Source organism: Seriola dumerili, unplaced genomic scaffold, assembly GCF_002260705.1.
Source record: "Seriola dumerili isolate Sdu_G_001 unplaced genomic scaffold, Sdu_1.0 BDQW01000056.1, whole genome shotgun sequence".
Taxonomy (NCBI): domain Eukaryota; kingdom Metazoa; phylum Chordata; class Actinopteri; order Carangiformes; family Carangidae; genus Seriola; species Seriola dumerili.
This window is the reverse complement of record NW_019174311.1, coordinates 1077802-1101829: the sequence shown is the minus strand read 5'-3', so window position 1 is coordinate 1101829 and position 24028 is coordinate 1077802. Positions and strand designations below refer to the sequence as shown.

The window sequence follows — 24028 nt, the reverse complement described above, 5'->3', positions numbered from 1 at the left end:
ATTAAAATGAATTGCATAAATGCAATAAGCCATGAAAAGGGAGACTGGTGCTTTTCCATTAATCTTTGACAAGTGACATAAACCGGTAAACCAGAGCAAACAGACAGTTTGTGGTTCAGTTTAGATTTATTAGTCATAAAGCTGTTGTTTATTAAAGATATTTGGAAAAAATCAGTTTTGAGCATAAAATATTTTCTTCTTCAAGAATTCAAATCTTAATGTATGACAATCCCATAATGTTTGTTTTGATGCTCTCTATTTTGCTGTTTTTACTTTTGAGAGGATCACAACAATGTGCAGGTTCACGGTGGTCAAAAACCTCCAGTCTTGGGGATGAAAGGCTCTGCACCTTTAGGTCCAATGCAAGGATTTAATCATAAAAAAAGTCTTTGAGAGACCCTTTTACTTTCTTGAGATGGGACTTTGACCTGGTTAAATACATTTTAAAAAGTGATTTTCATGAAAGCAAACAGGTCCAACTTTTATGGGTTTTATGGACAAATTCCAAAAGGATTTGTTTTTAAGAAAAAGCAGTTAGCTAACTGGTATTTACAATCTATTGTAATCTGGAACTACATGTAAACATTACTTATTAATATCTCATGTTTAGCTTGGGACCTATTTAGAAATTCCTCCAAATTTGATAAACTTGCTGCACTTTATTCCAAGTCAGTTATCTTGTCTCATACCTGCAGTCAATTAATCCACAAGACGTTTAAAATGTTAAATAGAACAAAAGGAAACTATGGTTTTTGTTCTTGCCAGTCATCTTCAAGAGAAATCAAACACTATGATAATTTATCCTCACACACAGAAGTTGAGAGCTTTCTAGGACATTTGATTGCGTTTATGAATCTTTTAATGTGCAGTTTCACACGCTGATGAATCACAAACAGAGGAAGCAGTGGTCAAATCAAATGTGACTCCAGATTTTCCAGCCTATGAGTCACATTTTCCATTGTCATAGCACAGCTGTAATTATTAAGTTGTAATTATTAACAATAATGATGACTACATCTCATAGAAGTGAATTAATTCACTCATTCAAAGTCATTACTTAGTGTTAGTAGTAATATCTGTGTTTTTGTTGCTTTGTTAAAATGTCTGTAATGAAATAGGCCTGTGCAGGTGTCAATTTGCATTTTGGTTGATATTTGAGGCACATTTTGTTAAACACACCTGTTGTACTAACATACAATTTGCCTGACGCTCACCTGTGTCCAGAACCCAAACCCATTGTTTTGACAGGAATATTGAGCATTTTATCAACCACATTATTGTGTAGGCAAATAAACATGTAAATTTCCATGTAAGTACAAAGACTATGATTTGAGTGGAAAATATTTGCATTGTGCAAGCTTTCCCAATTTCAACAGAGGTATTTCAGTAGAAGCTTTAATTGTAATTTTTATTTAAATATATAACAACAATAACATATTGTTTCACAAAGTTTTCACATCAGATGGATTAACTACATTTTTAGTAACAGTTGAAACAGTAACATATAATTGTGGGCAGTTTAACAGTTCATTTCAGGCAGTGTTAGAAAATAATGGGGCACACCATTGAAGTCTATGTACACACTCAACATACTAAAGAATAGACAAAGACCCATTAACACAAAAGCTTCACCAGTGACTGTTATTTAATTGAGTTTTCCATATTTGTAGTGTATTGTGGTTTCATGAGAATCAAAGGAGAATACTTTAGTTACAGTATACTGGGCACTATACTGTGTGTATGTAAAAGCCCAGCTTGGGACAAGAGTTGAAAAGTAGCTATGAACTCTGGCTCACTGTCACTGGGACACTTGAACAGAACAGAGCCATTGTGACGTTATTATGAACACCTGCACTTTTCCTACTATGACAAATTAAACTGTGTGCAGTGAAGCAGGCGTATACCATGGGTTTGGGACATCTCAATGGAATGCAGCCATGACTAATGTTATTATGTTTTTCTAATATATAAATGTCAAAGTGAAAACTGTGAAAATGGTCCATATTGTTGGTCTCTAATGACACTGAATGTCTGAAATACAATGCAATATCTGTCATACATATTATGCTCCTATAGTTTGAATAACTTTTTGCAGTTTCCTTAAGATCCTTTTAAAAACGCTGGTACTACTTCACAATTACCCTTTATAAATCATGTATAAGCTGTCATGTATCATTCTTAATGGTCAAAACGTTCCATTTGGCAGATCAAGTTATAGCAGATCACATTAGTTCCTCTGGGAGTATTGTTGACCTTGACATGCTCTCAGCAGCCATCCTCATTATAATCACAGGTGTTGATCAGATTGTTCTGCACAGTGGAGATTAACATGGAGGTGCTTTTTGCTGATTGGTCTCTTTTTTAGGACTTAAGCATTCCGGGTAGAACACAGGTTTCTTTACTTGGTGAACTGCTCACCCATGCTTTGTCCCACTGTTCACATATCTGTGACTCTCCCTCCATCTATCTTCATGCTTCTTCACCTAAATTGTACAGCCACTTATTTATCAGTTAAAAACATTTATAACTGGTAAAAGTGTAAAACACATCACTATTTATTAATGAGTTACTATACGGCTCCTTTTACCAGTTATAAATGGTAGTAACTCATTAGTGAGATTAATGAGTAGTAAGCATTAACTTGATCTTGCCAAATAGTGAGCCTGCATCGATGTATGAAAACTGTGTTAAGGGTAGTCTAAACTGTGCAAAGTGGTGGTTTGGTATACCAGAAGACCTATAGGTCCTATAGGTTTGCTGCTTTCTTCTTGTTTTGATTGAATTTCTCTGTTCTTCTGCTCTTGTTGTTGATACTTTACAAGCTAAAACTCAAAAAGTACGAACTTAATATTTTGTTGGAACATGATCTGTTTATAATGATGTGATTATTCATTACTAATCATTTACTGTTTTTTTTAAATCAAATTTACTACTTATAAGCTAGTTCATACCAGTGTCAGGATAAATTAACAGTTTTTAAGTGTCTTATTTTTATTATTACTTTTATAATGTTTCTACAATACACTAATGTGGAATATTAATTAATTCTACAAATATAACAATCAGTTATGGTTAAAACTATTATGGACAGTCTCACTGTAGCGCTGACAGTTTTTCTTCAATATAAATCTGGCATGAGCAGCTAAAGAATAAATTAATCGGCTCAGGATCATCTATCAAAAATATTTCATTTTTATCACACTGTCAAATATGATCAAATACTATTATATTATTTAATATTACTAATTAAGAGCAGGAAACCCCTAAATAAAACAAGTGAAGAAAAAGAGCTAAAATAAAAACAAAATTCTAGCATTAATTCTTAAATCCAGCTGATGTATGTCTGGATTATATTTTGCTTTATTTACCAAATGTAGGTTCCATCAGACTTCAGAGTTGTACTGAAAATATTCCTGTATATCTGTTCAAAACTTTAGTTGACTGGGGGTCGGTCATGGAAATAGCTGATTCTGGCTCAGTGTTACAAAAAATAATGTTATAAGTAAGGGTGGGTTTTATATTTTCAACCCCGGCTTTTATTCCCAAAAAGGCTTCATTTCATCACTGTCGAAATATTAAACATTGTAAATGGAAATTACACTCAGGTTTTATGAAAGGAGAAACTAAATAGAGAGGACAAGGACAATGATTCTAATAAAATTAAATACAGTAAATAAATAAATAAGATTTGATAAATGCAAAAGTGTTTTCAAAAATGCAGTTATAATAGTTGATTGTACAAAATACTCTTTGTTTCTATGACATTTTAGAGTATATGAACTATATAATTATGATGGTAAATCTGTGAATAAACATAATTATTAAAAGAAATCATCAGAATTAGATGAGAATAAATCTTTACATTCAAAATATAACATGACATCTTTAACAGAAAATTTACAAAGTCACAACTGAAAAAGAGATGAGTGAGTGTTTTCTACAGTCCAGTTAATATTACCATCAGCAAAGTGTGGAACAAAAACATTTGTAGGGTATATATTAAGTCAGATTATTAATTGCAAGCCTTGTCTGCTGATGTTTGTTTATCCAGAGTAAAAATAAAAACTATGTCTATTATTTACATTTTTCCATCTCTGGATAAAGGGGGTGGTCTCTGGCTTTGTTTGCGTCACTACTGTGCGACGCACATGTCGAGGTGAAAGTGCAAGGCTGCCATTTTTTTTTCGAAGGAATCTTCCTGAGTAGTTAGACGAGCCAGGACAAACTGTGAGTTTCACCTCCACTTTTCAGCAGTTTGGACTCACCTGTCTGCGCGCTGAAGACACACGGGGCAGGGGTATTACACCGGCTCGGGGTGTTTGACCTCAGGTTGAGGGGCAGGCTTTACTCGGGACTGCACTGGGGTGCAGACGGCTGCTTAGCTCAGCGGGCTAACATTAGCTGTGTCTGTAAACAAACACTACAGGCAGTGGAGAAACAGCTGCAGGTAAACCACCGCACCTTCTGCGGGTCTCCTCAGCATATTCGGTCACAGTTTCAGACAGGTGAAGAGCTAACACCGGGGGGGTGGGGTGGGCAGCGGGTAGCAGGGGGCGGGTTGGCGCTGCATGTCTGGAAGTTTTGCGACACAACTTCAGTTTTGATGACACTGCGAGTTACTCTAAACCAACTCGGAGCTCAGTCGCTTTAGAACAGGTCGGGGGGCCTGTCGGGTCATCAGGGAAACACAGACACACACACACACACACACACACACACACACACACACATACACACAGAGACAGACAGACACACAGACACACAGACACACACAAGCATGTCGTCCTTCTCGGAGTCGGCCCTGGAAAAGAAGCTGTCGGAACTGAGCAGCTCGCAGCAGAGCGTCCAGACTCTGTCTCTGTGGATCATCCACCACCGAAAACACTCGGCCCTCATCGTCAAAGTGTGGCACAGAGAGCTGAAGAAAGGTGAGAGCTGCCGCCGCTGACTGCTGATGAAAAGTATATGAATACATGTTGTAGGTTAACAGGATACTGGGAGCGTTGAGTCCACATACCACTGTGACATCATACTGACATCCAATCCGTATGTTGAAATAAATCAATCATTTATACACATATATGAATTACTTATTTATACTTCCAGGCTTCCCATAAGCCACAATTTAACATTCTTTCTCTTTTCTGTGGTGGTTAGTTATGTTTTGATATACAAGGGTAACTTGCGCCACATAGTCTAAAGGAACAACTGCCTGTATTGGCGTGTAACCCCAGCAAGCACAAGTCTGCAACACTGGCTCTAGTCTGATGAGCATGAGTTCCTCCAACCCTATGAAAGAGGTCTTTGTCTTACAATAATGTCTAATTTTGTCTGACCATTAGTCAAAAAAAATGCTCCAAATACTCCATTTTACAAGAATGTGAAATTGAGAAAAGCAATGAAATCCTAACATTTTCTGACATTTTATAAACTAAACAAAAAATTAAGTAAATTGTAGATTCATTGATCATTACAATCAGCAGATTCACTGATCATGACAATATTCGTTTGTTGTTGCCCTAATAGTAATGGTGTTTTTGTGTGATACATTACTAAAAAAAGGAGGATGCAAAACATATTCATTTGGGCCAACTGGTGCGAGGACCCTACTGTAATTGCTTTGTGAAATTCCATTGCCTGTAAATGCCAAAAAGGCACAGTAAATTCAAAAATATGTAATTTCCTGTTGGGTTTAGGGTATGGGTACATCAGTCTATTTTGAAGGCATTGGCATGTTATATGTGTTTACTGAATTTCGTGCATGTAGGTGAAACACAGTGCGAGTAGTGCCTCATTGAAGTTTTCTAGGTGAAGCTATCGAGTCATTTTTCCACACCCATGCGCAAGAGCTATAAAATATGTAAATTTTCACCAGGCCTGACGCATGTGCGAAGTTTCATGCGTTTTGAGCATGTTTAGGCTCAAAAGGGTGATTTTATTTTAGAAGAAGAGAAATCTGGCAAACAAATTTCTATAGGGTACTCACACCCTATGTATAATATACATTGTCCAATCTGCCTCAAACGTCATGTGTTTGATGACAGCCCCACCTGAAGACGTCTGCAAGTTACTATCAAGTCATTGTCATAGCACCACCTACTGAAAACAGGAAGTAACCCTATTGTAACAATCATCATTTGATTTACGTTACGTTTTTATTGTGTGATCTACACATAAAACACAACACACAAAAATTGGAAATGTTGACATGGATTTATCGATGGTGTTATTTCTTAATCTTGCAGAGAATTTACCATATGTAGACACTGTGTGGATGTAATGGCATTTGTCCACACACTACAGTTTAATAAGAGTTGTATAAAGCTTTAGCAGTATTTGCCAGTTTTTTGTTTACATTAGTCCCTTGGAGTCAAAGAACTAGGGCTTATGTTTGGATTCACCATTTAGTTTGGACATTCAGCAGTCACACAGTGAAATCCACTAAAGATGAGGCAGAGAGGCCACACATCAAAAACCAAATCACCCTGATTGGTGACGATTTGAACCTAGCTAGATAAGTTCACACCCAGAAAACCTGACGCATGATTTCCTCACAAAAAAATCAGTCACTCCACACTGTGGCTACAATGATAAACATGCTTGGAAACATGATCAATTATTTCCTGAAGTAGACAGGTATGTTGAAGAAGAATACGCACAATAGCATAGATTGTATTGACCATTGCAGATTGACAATGCAGTGTAAGAATGAATTCTCCTGATTAAATCTTTAAAAAAAATAATGATTTAAAAAAGCTGTTTTTTCATGTGTTGTCCAGCTAAATGCAACAGGAAGCTGACGTTCCTGTATCTGGCCAATGATGTCATCCAGAACAGCAAGAAGAAAGGACCAGAGTTCACCAAAGACTTTGAGTCCGTCCTTGTCGATGCCTGCTCCCATGTTGCCAGGTAGATAGTGATGTGACCACTGTATGCGCTCAGACTGCTACAAATGAACAGTCTCTGTGTTGAGTATATGTAATGAGTGTGTGTGTGCGTGTGTTTGTGTGTGTAGATAGGTGGCATGCTTCCTGCTGCGAAGCTTTTTGAGAAATAGCCAAGTATCTAAATGTAGTCCTTTGTAGAAACCCACTTCTGCAGCTGAAACTTGTTGCTTCCTGTTTTGGACCAAGAAATCTGCTAATGGATGATAATATTTCAAAGGTGGAATTCACTCAGAAGCAAAAGTTTGATCTGTTTATCCCGTCCAAATCGGACCTCATCAATTTGTTAGACCACCAAACGTTGCCTAATCTGTTTCAGGTGTCTCTCAAAACTAAAATGGAGCCATGTTTATCCAGCTCCAATATAGGCTAAAACAACCATAACCTTATAAGAGGAAAAAAAGCAGGAAATGATCAGGGTACATTTTAAACATTTGGTCCCATGTTACTTTTTTTAATGATGCACAAGCTGGTTGGAAGAATTTGCTAAACACTGTTTTCACTGTGTTTTGAGCTATAAAACGATCCCTTGCTTAATCCTCTCTCGTCGTCTCCTGAACTGTGATGGTTTCCTGCCTCCCCGCAGCGAAGCAGATGAGGGCTGTAAAAAGCACATGGAGAGACTCCTAAACATCTGGAAGGAGAGGAACCTCTACAGAAGTGACTTCATTCAGCAGCTTAAACTGGCCATAGAAGACACCAACAGCCCCAGGCCTTCAGGTCAGACCACTGGTACATAATCTCATTGTTGCACCTGTACATGAATGTATATGATATCTGTGATCTACCACAAGATGAGGTTTAAATCCAAACCCAAGTAAAACTGTGTCCAGAATCACTGATATTAAAAGTCTTTGTTAAAAACAGCTATTGTAATATGTAGGGGAGATTTAATAATCACTGCCTCTGAACATGTTTTAATTGCCATCAAATAATTTGCTAAACATGAGCCATTTCTTTTTACTATTTGGTAATTACTTAATTACAATCACATTAAAACACAAGACAGCTTTTAAAAGTAAATAACAAATATGTATTGTGTGAATTCTCTGAAATAATGAGGTGATCACTTCACACATAACAGCAGGAAAAAGAGGTGCATTCATGTACCCAGAACATAATCTAACATGAGGTTGATCAATATCTTTTGTGTTGACCCTATTGATCGGGTGACGATCGATACTCAAAATAAGATGTAGTATCTTTGCTACTTATACTTTAGGTATCAATCTGCCCGCCTTGTGTTTATAACCTTCTCTACAGACCGATCTCACACATTACAGAAATTGTAATTTCAGTGTTAGTTTACATATTGAGGGATACTTATAGTGTCTGTTTTCCGATTTGTCAGAGCTGGAAATGAATGTTGACCTACAGTTGCAATTAGAAATATTCAACCCCCACAGCTCAAAGACGTTACAGTGATGTGAATCCAGGTTAATGGGAATATATGACAAAAAGCCAGCAAGCAATGAAACATATTTATTGATACATATTTGAGTTATTTTTAGAACATAAATTGACTTAACTTTGAGTTCAAATGAAAAATGTAAACTTCTAATAAGCATTTTCAGTAAGTGCTGATGAGCTTCTTAAACTTCTCTACTGGAATCTTTGCCCATTATTCACGTGCTAAAGCCTCTAGCTCATTGATGTTTGATGGTGTCCGTGCTGCAACTGCCTTCTTTAAATCCCACTAAAGATTTTCAATTGGGTTTCAATCTGGGGACTGAGAAGACCACTCCAGGACATTCCAGGATCTATTTCTCAGCCAAACTTCGGTTGACGTGGAGGTGTGCTTGGGATAAATGTCTTGCTGGAGAGAATTGATCACCAAGGTTCAATTTCCCAACAAAAGGCATCACTTTGCTCTTTAAAATGGCCTGGTATATCTGGAAATCGATGATGCCTGGTACATGGTCAATATTGCCAGTTCCTGCAGCAAAAAACATCCCCACATCATCAATGACCCACCTCTATGTTTGACCATGGGGAGGCTATTCTTCTGGTCATAAGCCTGGCCTTTCTCATGCCAGACATACTGCTGGTCCGTGTGTCCAACCAGTTCCAGTTTAGATTCATCAGTCCATAGAGCTGTCTCACAAACTCTTTTATGTGTCACTCAACTGATAAAGAAGTCATCCAAAGCAAAATCTAGCTCTTTGAAAATACTTTCATTTGTAAATCCTTACAATGTTTGGGGGGGTTGAATATTTCAATTGCAACTGTAACTGCCAACTTCCACCTCTGCTTCTGACATAATGGAACATTTTTTTTTCCAAGTAACTTCAAAGTTACTTCAGTGTAATTTCTGTTCAACATTTAAAAAATCATAAAAAAAATATTTTCATACTGCAAAGAATTCAGTTTTATTCTTTTTGAAGTGAGTGGCATTTGACGAGTGTTTTTCCTGCTCTGTGGTCTCTAAACTCGACACTGCAGAGGAGAAGAAGGCGGTGAAACGTAGCTATCAGAAGATCCAGGAAGAGGAAGATGATGAGGACGACGACTACAGGAGCCACAACTCCCCTCACAACACAGATATCTCTGCAACTCAGCTGGTAAGGAGGACAACGTTTTACATGAAAGGCACAAAATGCAAAAAAGGGAAAAAAAAGTCCCTCAGTTGATGTTCAAATGTCTGTTTGTCTTAACTCATTTCTCTTTCTTTCTTCCTTCTCTCACTCCCCACCCTTCTGTCATTTCTGACATGGTCTCTGCTCCCTGATCATTTCTCCCCTGCTCCTCCACTCTTGTTGACTCTCTTCCCCTGTTCCCTTTAAACACACCTGCAGACAGAGGAGCTGGTCAAGGCCCTGCAGGACTTGGAGAACGCTGCATCAGGTGATGCAGCTGTTCGCCAGAAGATTGCCTCGCTGCCGCAGGAAGTTCAGGACGTTTCCCTGCTGGAGAAGATCACTGGTAAGACCTGACAGCACAGCTTGATCACAAATGACTTTTCCTGGGATATTTTATGCCTCCGCCAAGGCGACAGCCAGAGCCGGAGAGATTATGTTTTCGGTTTGTCCGTCAATCTGTCCGTCCCATTCTTTGAGCACGAAAGCTCAGTAATGCCATGAGGGAATTTCTTCAAATACAATCACACACAAAAATAGTGAAAATCAGGTGTTATTAGTTAATTACAGTCAGTAAGTTTGGTCAATTGACAGCAGTATTCTGTACATCATTTCCTCATTATAGGAATTATCATAACTATTTGTGTAGAACTTTTCTAAACACAGGTTATAAAGTAATACATGTTGACCAATGTTGGACAAAATATACAGTACTAAACAAAAGAAAAATAAAGTGTAGAGACAGAAATATTCAATAGTAAAAAGACATTGGGTGATTGAACAGGAAACAGGTTTTTAAAGGAGATTAAATAAATAAATGTCATAATTGTGATTTTAACCACCCACTCCGGTTCAACTCCAGACAAGGAGGCAGCAGACAAGCTGTCAAAGACGGTGGATGAAGCCTGCCTGCTGCTGGCGGAGTACAACGGCCGACTGGCTGCAGAGCTGGAGGACCGGAGGCAGCTGGCCCGCATGCTGACTGAATACATCAGCAGCCAGAAGGAGGCACTCATGGAGAGAGAGAAGAAACTAGAGGCAAGGCACTGCACACACAAACATAATGGCCAACAGCACAGAGAGCTGAGGTGCAGGTCGCTGTCTGTTTGTGTCAAAGGTTCTCCTTCACTAAAGAGTGTTACGTTATTACAAACTCACGCTTTAGGTTTTCCTGGACAGTCACCTGTAAATGGATTGTAACAAAAAGAATTTTATACTAAAGACTGTAACCTTGGAAGATATCCACTTGATTTGTCTCAGTCTGCTGAAACCTCATTAACTAAAAAAACTATGACAACATTTTGCATGGAGGGAGGAATTTAGTCCACCATCACTTACATTTAAAGTGCATTAGGAAGGATCTCTTTATCTATAATGATCTTTAATGGCCAGTATGAACAGAAAGCAAAGACTGTTTCAGTGTTTATATGGGCACCTGTCTAATGCTGTCATTAAGACAGACTTAAAAAATGCAACCTATCCTTTAAATTAAGGACTCCCTGATCGTCCACCGATTGCCACCGGACGATTTTCATTAAAATCATGTGATCGGGAGATAGGAATTAATGCTTCAAGTCACCTATCACCTTAAGACTGATCACCTGTGGTCATTACTCTGGTGTCTGCTGTTGAGAGAAGCGTTGTGTGGTGTAGTAACATGTCGGCGTGTGGAACTTACAAACTTACAACGTGTGGGAGACTGATGTAACATACGCCGTCTGCAAGGCATGACAAAAATGATCGGTATTGGCAGTGGATCGGTCGATCTCACTCATGGATGATCGGTAGTGGTATCAGCGGCAAAAAAGGTAATTGCGGCATCCCTACTTTAAATGTTTTAATCAACTGTCCTGGTGAGAATGTAAATACACACTGATGAATCAGGCAGACACTGTGTAATAAAGACATCTAAGATCTGAATCTAGTTAAAGTTTTTCCTTTTTGAAATCTGGATGTGACTTGTATTTGAACACACAGTGCACCTGTCATCACAAACTGTAGATGTGTCGGAAGTCTGGCTCTAGCTGATAACTGCTCTGTGGAGGCAGCATTAGCATGGAGGACAAGGAAACAATGGAAAAAACAATGGCTGTAATTCTTTGTATCGTACAGCTGTAATTCTGTCCTTTTCTGTGATCTGTTTTACACAATATCCCAGTTTAACTTATTTCAAAGAGAAAATTACCTATAATATATCAACCAAAAACTGTCCATACGACTTCCTGGTTCAGCTTTGTCGCAATGTATTTGTGAACAGTTTTCCTCTGAAAACAGGGATTATTTTGTTGTAGCTACAAAACATTTTGGAAGAATTCTGTTGTGTGTTGTAGTTCAGTACTAATATGTACCTGTGCTGTATCTTCTTGATTTTTCCTCTGCAGGAATATAAGCAGAAACTGGCAAGGGTGACCCAGGTGAGGAAAGAGCTCAAGTCCCACATCCAGAGTCTCCCTGACCTCTCCCTCCTGCCCAATGTGACCGGAGGTCTGGCTCCGCTCCCTTCAGCCGGAGACCTCTTCTCCACCGACTGAGAGGTCTTGCCCAGATGAACTGGCCCGGTGCTCCTCCCCACCCAAACCAAGCCCCATGTTTGATTCACAAAAGTATTTCCAGCTGTGTCTCTAGCCAGAGGACACATGTGGTCAAACCTCTGTCAGCAGAGTAGCCAGCCCACCTGCTAACTCCAAACCTGCAGGACAAGAGGGAGGAAGGGACATAAGAGGGACGGTTTGGTGAAATTGAAACACTCTGCAGAGGAGAACAGAGACTCTGTAAGCCTGGAATTTTTTCCGTTCTCACTCAGTCAACAAGGATTCCACTCCACCAGCTTGGAACAAGTTTGTTCCCTATTTGTTTTTATTTTTTTTAAATGCTGGAAATGTCACTGATTTAGGAGGAGAGGAGGGGTGAATAAGCAAAGCTTGGACAGACATAAATGTTTGTTGTCAGGGCGTGTCAAAGTGTCTTTTTGTGTGCTATATTTTGAATTCAGTGAGAAAAGGTGGGCCGTATGCTCTCACAGTTCTCAGAGGTTGTGACTACACTGTGAAGAGGATGTACCATTCATTAGTTTTATTTCTTGGCTTTCATTTGGTGGCTTTTTATTGACACATAGTCCAATAGATGGTTTTGATGAGCGTATACAATTAGAGAAGATATCAGATCTGGTTCAGTGCATTTTGGTTGCTTCATGAATGCCGTTACAGAGCAGGCTCATTTCAGTAACACTTCAAAGAGTCTGACTGAATAGGATTTGTGGGACAGTATCATCCTGACAGTTGAAAGTCAATAGACAAGCTTTGATTTTCATCTCCCCATTCGCACACTTTTGTTTTCATTTACAGACTAAAACTGTGCAGATTCAAAGTACTCGTTTGTTTTCATACTTTAATTTGGACAGATGCTTGAAATGTGACGAGGCTAATTATGTTCTTAAGTGTGTTGTAGGCAAGGTTTGAGTTTTACAAACAAGTCCTGGAGGTTTGAAGAAACAATTCAAGGTTTGCTTTCTATGAAACTGACTGGTCTTTATTTGTATGAAAACATTTATGAAATGCTAAAATTAAAAAAAAAAAAAAAAAAAACTCCAAAATACAGCGTCACTGAATAGTGAAAAAAACTCAAGAAAAGTGTTTAGTGTGTAGGGTTGGGAAATATGGAAAGAAAAGATAACTAGGTCAGAACAGGACCTGTATATCACAGGATCAGAACAGGTTGTCATTACATTATAAATAAACTTGAACTGTCTTCTTCAGCTTCATTTGCAAATATTTAAGACAATTCATTATGATTCACAATATCAAATTTCCACACTATGATTAAAATAATGAATGATAATTGGTACAAATTGCTTGGCCCTACCTGTGTGTAGATGAAATATTTTACAAAAAAAAGCAGCATTGTATTCCCCTCATTTGTAATTCACATTACAAATCCATTAATTTAGACATTAAGGCCAGGGAGGATGACTCAGGCCCAATGTAATATCTGGTACAGCAGTTTGTGAGGATTTTCTAAACCATTCTCTGTCAAGGCCAGGACTTCTGGTATCATTTTTTTTTACCTCTTTTGATTTTCAGTCAGTTATGAAGAGGTTTTAAGATAAAATGTGAGAGATGTTTACCAAGTGTACTCATTTTGTTAAAGCTTTCAGAAGCTTTAACAAAATGCTTCTGCTGCTGATGAGGTAAGTGTTTTCTAAAGTTAAAGAAGATTAGAGTAGATGTAACCTACCGGCTGATGCAACAAGCCTGGGTGAGAAATGCTGCTCCAAATCCTTGCAGTAAACTCTCTGATTGACTGGTGTGTCCTGGCAATCTGGAACCAAAAAATAACTCAAAGGTCAGCAGGTAAAAATGTGACTCACAGCAGCTTCAAAGTGAAACCAGATGTGTGGATGTCATCATTAGAGTCAGTTGTGGGGGCCCAAAACACAAATTTAGGCTTTAAAATAACCCTAATGTTAGATAAACTTTGGATGTTAAATGTTAAATTCACTGGTTAATTAAAGATTATTACAGAACTGTATGCCAGGAAGGACATTTTGACCCAGGTGTGCTTGACTGTCGATATTAGTCCTTCACCTGTTTGCTGTGTGGTATGAATCATACTGTACGACCAGGACTGCACCAGGAAGGATAGTGTTTTCTGTAATGAAAGTGATTCTGTGGATGCCAATAAACCGGAGCCATTTGAACAATTGTTACATGTGTATTTTACATGAAGTCAACATAAGGTAAATATGCTTTGTTCAGAAACAAATAGCCACACTGTCAGATGTGTTGCTCGTAGCCTTTCATCTTCTCAGTGTGGGGCTGCCTGAGCCTCCCTGGGCTCTACAAGTAACTTTTACTCAGTCTGCCCTTCACCTAATCACTTCTCTGTCTGATATCATGAGTAAAACTGAATGTTGCTTTAAAACACAGTCTCTTTTTAGACTCTATTTTACTGAAACTGGGCACAAACACAATGGCAAGTAAAAGCGAATGGCAGCGTGACCAACACATTTTAGTAATTTTGGTGGATATGTGGTGAAAGTATATTACTCATCACGTCAGTTCCTGTCATCCCCTTCAGAAGCAGTGTGGGTGGGAGAAAGACCAGACTGCAGAAAGCTGGAGGGGAGGAGGGACAAAGCACAAGAATACAATGACATTCACAGTATATTCCCAAGGACAGAAAATCTTTTTTCAAATCTAATTTATTTTGAAGACACAGCGAAACAGACACAGCTGTTATATATGTTTAACAACAACCTTAAAGTTATTTTAGACTGCAATAATCATCAGTGTAGTTTGCAGGTACAGTAACATGTAGCCTGGTAATGTGAATTTACAGTGCATGCTTGATAAATTGATGAACAGCGCATTTGTGTATTTGCATGTTTTCTTAAGTTGCACTGTGTTGAGGTCTCACGACCACCGTAGGCAAATGCTACTAGTAGATTCATCAAAAATTTGTGGTACCCACCTGGCCTGGGGGTGAATGCACTGAACAGGCGTCTTTTTCGTCATCCTCCATCTCTGTCTCCTCCTGTTTCCAGTCTTTTTTCTGCTGTCCACGATCTAATTAAGGCACGAAATGCCCAGAAAATGGCTTCAATGCTAAGTCATAATAAAATGAACATTAGAAAGCAGTATGAACCTCATTTAATATATTTGTGAAACTATTCACAATTACATATTCCAAAAATATAAAACTGCTGTACAGTAAATAACTGCTGGAACAACGGTTACACTTGAACCTTACAGCACCCTCACTGACTGAAAGACACCTGATGATGTATTTGCTCAACAACAGAACAATACTGTGGCATCCAAAATGATCATGGAGTTGAATCACCACCTGAAAGACTCAACAAAAACTAAAATGATATATTTGTTTCCATCACTTCATTCCTCCTGTAAGTGAACTGATGGCATGATACTTGAAATGACATTAAATGTGGTACACGCTCCACCAGGTTAGCCACCAAAATCCTTCAGTTTCCTTTCCTTTCCTTTCTATCGTTGTTATTCCACATATGAAATCAAACCAATTTGGTCAACATCAATTAACTGCATTCCAACACTTGATATTCATGACTAGAGACAGATGACTTGAATGGGCTTGACTTTTTTTAATTAAATAATTGCATTTTTCTAGATATTGAGATGTTACATTTTCTTTTTGAAACATGTTGGGTGATTTCTAGTGTGATGCCCACAAATCTGGCAACCTACTTGTACATGGCAGACCAGCAGAGGCCTATGCACACTCATACCTCCCCGGAGGCCAAACAATCCTACAAATTAAAGAAAGTGATTAAAAAAAAGAATGGATCCACCCCTTTAACCACATCTGCACTAAAATCTAATGGGGTCTTCCCTGATCCATGTTTGATCATTTTGGGGCAATCCTGCTGAAAATAAACTGCACAGGTGAAAATATAACCTCCTTGGTGGAGGTAATAATAATAACAATAATAATAATAAAAAAATTAACAATAATAATTAAAATAATTGTTGCAGTGGGCAGCTGCAGTCACATATCCAGACATAACGTCGAATTTCAGTACGAATTATAAGGTGTAAACAACAACAGTTTTCATTCATGTTGAAAATAAAACTAAACTTTTCATGACCACTGTCTTTTAACTTTAATGCGGAAATTGGGGAAGAGCATCGCATTTCATATAACTGGACTTACAGCAGGGACTGCTTGATTCTCGTTTGAGACTTGAAGGTTATGACTTAAGACTTGCACATGAGACTTACTGTCACCTCTGCTGTGCAGTGTTGATGCATAGAAAAGTCATCACAAGGAAATCACACCTGCAACTTCATCACGAAAGTCAATGTCTGAAGTACCTGTATATATAAAGCAACATCTAAATGAGCCAGAGTGGTTTTGAAAACAAGTACTCTGGACATGTGAAATGAAAACTGAGCTCTATGGCCACAATGGCTAAAGGTGTTTTTAGAGAGAAAAAAAGGAGCACCACTGGATGAAAAAAAAATCACCTTGTCCACTGTGAGGCAAGGGGATGTAGGCAGTTTCTCAGCACAAGACTGCTGCACCCACAGTGTAAGAAGAAGCAGCGTCCTAGTCCTGACGGCAGTCTGACTTTTTACAGTAGTGTACTGTAACACTGTTGTTGTCTCTGTCACCACATAAAACAGCTACTTAGCGCAATAAATCCCAGGCAAGTCTTATTTATTCATCATCATATTTATCTTATGTTTCAGCCTTGTGCAATAACACTTCAAACTGTTCTTCTTTTTTTCATTCCCAACCTCCAATGCAACATTTCAGTACATATATGTATATATATGAAGATGCTAGGATTCTTAAATTTTTGAATAGGTGTTAAAAGTCAACATTGTGTATCTGTGGATTAGCAGTTATAAAAAATATAGCCACATCTATAATTCCATCATTGTGAAGTACTATGGTAAAACTAACTACTGTCTCCCCAGACTGCTGTACATTACATGAGTTAAAGCAGGGCAATGAGACACAGATGAAGTTGTTCTGCATCAGAATGCTGCTGTTTGTGACAAGATTCTGTGATGTCATAGTGATCCATTCTAAAATCCCATCATGACCTGTGTGAGTGCACACAGTTCTCTCACACAACACACACAACCTGCATCTAAAGATACAAAGGGTAAAAGGTGTCACATTGAAGAGCAAAGATGAGTGAGAACAGCTCAGTGTATAATGAGCTCCGTCTGGAGCAACAGCTTTGTGACGCCGTGATCAGAGTGGACGATGTTGAATTTCACGTACACAAGCTCCTGCTGTGTAACTGCAGCTCGTACTTCAGGTGAGCTGGTTATTACGTTTTAACAGGGGAAAGCTGCTCTATACTTTTCAAATGAGCAAACAATAGCAGCATGATTCATAGAGTTTGTAAACTAAAAAACAACCCAATATAAATGAATGATTCATGGAGAAACAAGTTGTATCAACCAAGTGAAGATATAAATCCACCAAAAAACACATGAACATATGAAATATTAACACATTACACATTTTGTTTTAAAAAGAAACCAATGTTTTCTTAAAGTTTGTACTAAAGGTGCATGTTCACTGACTTCACACACTGAGCAAGTTTTTCATATACACTGATTTACAAATGGTAATAATATCAGTTTATCATTTCAGTTAAATTTGTGATTGTAAACACTAGTTTTCAAAAATACTTGCCAAAGTAGATCTTAACTCTGTCTCACTGGAAAACACAACATCTGGTAGCCTATAAGAATTTCACACAAAAAAGTCTAACTAGCTAACTAACTTTGAAGGTCCAATTCGTTCATTTCTCAACAAACATCATCTATAAAATAAGTCAGTCTGTGCAGTGACAGGACGGGGCTTGTTTTCTGTTCACCATTTCATTTTAATTTGGCCACAGCAGCTTTGAAAAGGGTAACAGAGGCTTTATATTGTTACTTTTATCTGAACACTTGGAACACTTTATTTTCACTCCCTTGTTTTGTCTCCTTCCTGGCCTACAGAGCTCTCTTTACCCACTGGTCAACCCCAGACAGTCAGGTCTTTGACATTCCCAATGTGTCACCTGACATGATGAGGCTCATCATTGAGTTTGCCTACACCGGCTTTGTTCATGTGACACAAGAGAATATACAAGAGCTTTTTATAGCGGCTGACAGGTTCAATGTAATGGGCATCCTGGAAGCCTGCAGTCACATCCTGGAGGAGCAGCTGGCCCCACAGAACTGCATAGGCATCTGGTGGTTCACAGACCTCTATTACTACCCCGAACTTAGACGCAAGACCTTCCTCTACATTCTGAATCACTTTGAGGAGGTTGCTGCCACCTCAGAGGAGTTCCTGCTGCTCTCTGTGCAGGAACTTGCTAAAATGATTGAGAATGACCAACTCAGTGTGAAGAAGGAGAAAACAGTGTTTGAGGCCATCCTCCGCTGGATCACCTACGCACCTGAGCAACGCAGAGAATACATCTCTCTGCTTTTGTCCAAGGTAAATGAGCGTTGAACAACTGCTGAGCTGCCTCTATATTCCCCTGGGCATTGCTTTCATCTCGCTAATGCTGTTATCATGTATACAAAACCCCCTGAGTAAACTGTGTCAGTTCTATCAAGGCCAACAAATTTTAAGTCAAGGCCAGATGTAAAGAGGTCAAGACAAAATAAGAGCTAACAAAGTTACGTAAGGGGAAGAGAAATGTAGATCTATCTGCAAGAGAGCTAAACCTTTTCATCATCCATCTATACTACTATTTTGATGACTCTGTGAACAGAAGTTATTTAAGATAAGCAAAAATCAGCTGATAATACTAGCCATGCCGGAGTATTGGTCATGCTCTATGCTGTCTTCATGTCTCTGTGCAGGTCAGGCTGGCTTTGATGAGTCCAGAATACATGATGGAGAATGTGACTGACAACGAAGTGGTGAAGGCGAGTGGAGAGTGTCGACAAATTCTCCTTAAGACCATGGATGCCATGCTTGATATTAGAACAAAGAGGTGCTCCAGCTCTATTTCTTTTCATTCTTTGGCCCGTCCACGCCTGCCCCCGGCAGTCCTGTTGGCCATTGGAGGCTGGAGTGGTGGCAGTCCCACCAATGGCATCGAGGCGTACGATGTCCGTGCACAGTGCTGGGTCAGTGTAACTGATGATGAGGAGGCTCCTCGGGCCTACCATGGCACTGCTTTCCTCAATGGATCAGTGTACTGTGTGGGTGGCTTTAACGGTGTTGAACAGTTCAGCAGTATGTACAGGTTTGATCTGGACATGCACACCTGGCAGGAGGTAGCACCAATGCATTCCAGACGATGCTATGTCAGCGTCACTGTGATGGATGGGTACATATACGCCATAGGAGGTTATGATGGACACGATCGACTTGAAACTGCTGAGCGCTATCAACCTAGAACCAATCAGTGGACTTTAATTGCATCCATGCACGAGCAGAGGAGTGACGCCAGTTGCACAACTCTTCATGGCAAGGTGGGTTGAGCTGAAGAGCAGCTGAGAATAACTGAGATGGATCTATGTTGGGGCAGGGAAAGCACAGAAGTTGCACATTTCTTGTTTGACTCTACGAGCATTTGGGCTTGCATAAAGAAAAACATGAAGTTACATTGAACAAAAATAAGTCTAGAAAACCATTTCACAAAATGACCACCTCTTGAATTCTCTCCAGGTGTACATTTGTGGCGGCTTCAATGGGAACGAATGCCTGTCAACGGCTGAATGTTACAACCCAGAGATCAACCAGTGGACACTGATCGCCTCCATGGGCAACAGGCGCAGTGGAGTTGGCGTCATGGCCTATTCAGACCATGTCTTTGCAGTAAGCCCATCACCTAACACAGAAACACTGAGAAACACAGAGGCATGAAAAGATGTTGATAGCAGTTTTCAAATAGAGCTGAGGCTGATATTAGTTTGGGATTTTTTGGATCTATTCACTATTTTATTTCACTATCCTTAACCACACAATTAATCAAAAAAAAATCAGCAGGCTTCTCAACAATAAAAAATATTGTTAGTTGCAGCCTTAAAGACAGAAATGCACTGAACAGATGCAGTGCCTCAAAATCTAATGAGGCCCTGATTCTGTCTGTTACAAAGGACAGTATCAGTGTCTTATGGTCCTCAAGTTGTAAGTTCTATTATATTCTGTAATATTCTGGCAGCAAAGCTGTCAAATTAAAAAAATTATAGGCCTATTGGCAGAACATGTCAATGGCAGTTTTACTCAGTAATAATTGAATCTGATGTCTTTGTAAAGCTCTTTGTAAAGTATACAATGAGACACAAAAGACAGGAAAACAGTCGGAGCAGTCCCAACTTCAAATTTTCCCCTTTCCTTGTGTAGGTTGGTGGTTTCAATGGAACCAGCCGTCTGCATACTGCTGAGGCCTACAACCCCAACAATAACACCTGGCACAATGTGCCACACATGATGAACCCCCGAAGCAACTTTGGCATTGCAGTGATTGATGACTGCCTCTTTGTGGTGGGGGGTTTCAACGGCTTCACCACCACGCCTGATGTTGAGTGCTATGATATGGAAACTGGTGAATGGTCTGATGTCTGTGACATGGAGATCTCCCGCAGCGCCCTGAGCTGCTGCGTGGTGTACGGACTCAACAACATGGACGAATATGCTGCCACTCGTTACTCCCTGCAACTCTCAGATGAGGAGAATGAAGTGATGAAGATCTGACTATGACTTGTATTGTTCTGTAAATAAATATCTTTGAGCATCAAACTACAGCATTGCTATTTTCAGTTTGTGTGATAACTTGTCAACTCTCTACCCAACCACTTACAAACCCCCATGGACTTCTGACCTCCCTGTTGACCGGTGAAAGGAAAAAACATAAACAACTCTCCTTGGACAAGAATCAAATCATCACAAATGTCAGTCAATAGAGACAAGCAGGCAAAGTGAGACTTGACAACTGCAGTTATAGTTATGTATGTAATGTGCAAGACAAACACTAGGTGGCTCCAGGCAGTGTCAGGTCTAGTGATCCACAACACCTACAAAACAGAGAATTAAACTAATACTGCACTAAATACATAAGCAACTCATTCATTAACTTGTGGTATCTACAGGTTGAAGATTCTGACCACATTATGGCAATGTGGCTGTTTTCAATCTGACCCAAGACCTTTGTTGTATGTCATGCTCCATCTCTCTCCCTTCATTTCCTGTCTGCTCTGTACTACATATAATCTAACAAAGGCAAAATACAAATAAATGATTAAACTAAACAAAGTAAAGAACAGGGACTTTAGGGTTATTTCAAAGGAAAATGGAGAGGCAGAGCCTCATCTGCTTCAGGTGATGTCTCACAGGGGAGGAGAATGAAAAGGTAGTTGAGTCTTTGGAGGAGGAAGACTCTGAGGACAGTTGCAACAAGTCTTATTTCTTTAATTACGCACTGCAATTCTTATTTGCCAACAATGCTGATGTCAATATATCTGCAATATGAAAATATCAGCCAATATATCAGCCTTGACAATTCACACAACAATTACACTGCCACACCCAGTGACATGCTATTATCCACTACACTTGGCCTACAAGGCATTTGGGAAGTAGGCCTTTGCAAATTTTCACACAGGCACATCACATAGACCATTCAAGAGAACTTAGCGGCTTACTCCCTCCACACTGGGGGCAAGTCTCCTGTCCTTTACAATGAAGGAGGCTATGACCTGGAAAAGCAGCAGGCCTGGATGGTGTATATCTGAGGCTATTAAAGGACTGTGCAGCCCAGCTGGCTGAGCCTCTTCAGAGGATCTTTAACTTAAGCCTTCAAACAGGGAGGGTCCCGGCCCTGTGGAAAACATCACATCTTGTTCTGGTACCTAAAGTAGGGACCAGATGAGATAAATGACTACAGACTGGTGGCCTTCACATCACACATCATGAAGACCCTGGAGCGGCAGCTTCTCCACCTTCTGAAGCCACAGGTTGAACATGCACTAGACCTCCTACAGTTCACCTACAAAGAACATAATGGAGTGGCTGATGGCATCCTTTACATGCTCCACTGGGCCCATTCTTACTTGAATGAGCCACGTGGTTACATGAGGATCATGTTCTTTGATTTTTCAAGTGCATTTAACACCATCCAACCCCCCATCCTTAAAGACAAGCTGGAAGGGATGGGGGTGGATCCATGCTTCACGTCCTGGATTATGGATTACCTGACAAGACCACCACAGTACGTCAGGCTGGGTAACTGTGTCTCAGGGACAGTGATGAGCAGCACTGGGGCTCCACAGGGGACTGTTCTGGCTCCGTTCCTGTTCACCCTGTATACAGCAGACTTTAAATACAACTCTGAGTCCTGCAACATCCAGAAATACACAGATGACACAGCTATTGTGGCGCGTATCAGAAAATGGCAGGAAGAGGAGTACATTGATCTGACGATGGCCTTCAGTGAATGGCGCAACAAGAACTGCCTCCTTCTGAACACCTCCAAGACCAAGGAGATGGTCATGGACTTTCAGAGGTCTAGGCCCGCCCTTCAGCCAGTCAACATTCGAGGGAAGGACATTGAGGTGGTGCACACTTATAAATACCTAGATGTGCACCCGGGCAGTAAACTGGACTGGTCCCTGAACACGTTTGCTCAGGTCCTTTGACGTCTGCAGTGAAATGCTGCACTTGTTTTATCAGTCAGTGGTGGCCAGTGTACTTTTTTATGCTCCAGTCTGCTGGGGCAGCAGCATGTCTGACTGCAATGTAAGATGGAGGCCATCTTGGACAACACCAATCATCCTCTCCACAACATTCTGGCAGGACAGAGAAGCAGCTATGGCTGCAGCAAACGTCTCATCTCACTGCGCTGCAGAACAGAGAGGTTCAGGAGATCCTTTGTTCCCACTACCATTAGGCTATACAACACCTCAGCCAAAAGAAATGGACTAATTTAATTATCATTGTTTATTTATTATTAACTGTTATCAACAATCTATTCACAGCAGCCTTACCAAATGATGAATCTATACTCCCCTTGAATCTGGACCAACTAGCCAACTATAGGGGAGACAGGGATGGTTGTAACATTTTTGACATTTCTGTCTGTATCTTTTAAGCCAGTGCCTTCAATTTAATACAAACCAGTTCCATGTGTCTGCTATTAAATGGTAGTGTAGTGGTGTTATCTTTTGCAATGCAAACAGAAGATGTCTGTGGTTTAGTCTCAACACAAGGAGTGAAATGTTACAATTCACCTATTCGTCCAGGTTAGTTGAAACATACACTGAGGTGAAATGTTACATCATGATTTCAGAATAATGACAAGAACTGGATATTGAAGCTTTTTATTGAACACTTTTTTAAACATAATTGGTGTGTGTGTGTGTGTGTGTGTGTGTGTGTGTGTGTGTGTGTGTGTGTGCGTGTGTGTGTGTGTGTGTGTGTATTGTTGTTACAACTAACCCAGACTCTTGTAGCCACGAACCACCTTAACTTACAGCTAACAGCTAAAACATTAGCACTGACAACTAGCATGAAAAGTATCTACATCATCTCCCAATAAACATGATTTAAGTTTGAAGAGTTTAACAACAGAGCAGACAGTACTGTTATAGAAATAAATTAAGTAAAAAAAACAAAAAACTTTTTTACCTCAAAATTTGATTTTTTCCTTCTAAAACAGTCTGTGTGTGTCACAGGGAGCTACTTCCTCACATGTAGACATTAGGACTTAACTGAGCAGGTATAGACTGAATTAATTGATTCCTTCCTTGTTCCTGATTGGAGAAATTGAAAGTATTAAAATTGACCCATGTTACAACCATCCCCGGTCTCTCCTACTGAAGGTGGCACAGGCTATTAAATTACTTTTCACAGTCTGCAGCACTCAAACACAAAGAGCCACCTACATAAAACATGTTTTACAAACAGACTGAGGAAAGATGATCTTACCTTTATGCAGTTTGAAGAGCCTGCTGCTCAGCTGTGTGTTCAGGTTCATCAAAAGTGATATTCTCGGTTTCCACAATG

General features: G+C 39.6%; 2 protein-coding genes across 3 annotated transcripts; both read left to right on the top strand.

Annotated features, from left to right (window-relative positions):
* The first annotated feature begins 4753 nt into the window (after window positions 1-4753).
* On the top strand, window positions 4754-13274 carry rprd1b (regulation of nuclear pre-mRNA domain containing 1B). 2 transcript variants are annotated; one of them, XM_022741921.1, is made up of 7 exons: window positions 4754-4928; window positions 6780-6909; window positions 7531-7664; window positions 9387-9505; window positions 9740-9866; window positions 10383-10558; window positions 11902-13274. In XM_022741921.1, exons 1-7 carry the CDS (start codon window positions 4778-4780, stop codon window positions 12049-12051), a joined length of 987 nt encoding a protein of 328 aa, XP_022597642.1. In that variant the 5' UTR covers window positions 4754-4777; the 3' UTR covers window positions 12052-13274. The 2 variants fall into 2 exon arrangements, with proteins under 2 accessions (XP_022597642.1, XP_022597641.1); XM_022741920.1 differs by having other exon boundaries at window positions 7531-7676.
* Window positions 13275-17211: 3937 nt separating this feature from the next.
* LOC111219187 (kelch-like protein 10) lies at window positions 17212-20722 on the top strand. The gene is made up of 5 exons (XM_022741801.1): window positions 17212-17327; window positions 18022-18508; window positions 18880-19497; window positions 19694-19843; window positions 20372-20722. The coding sequence occupies exons 2-5, from the start codon at window positions 18089-18091 to the stop codon at window positions 20720-20722; spliced, it is 1539 nt and encodes a 512-aa protein (XP_022597522.1). The 5' UTR covers window positions 17212-17327; window positions 18022-18088.
* The last annotated feature ends 3306 nt before the right edge of the window (window positions 20723-24028 follow it).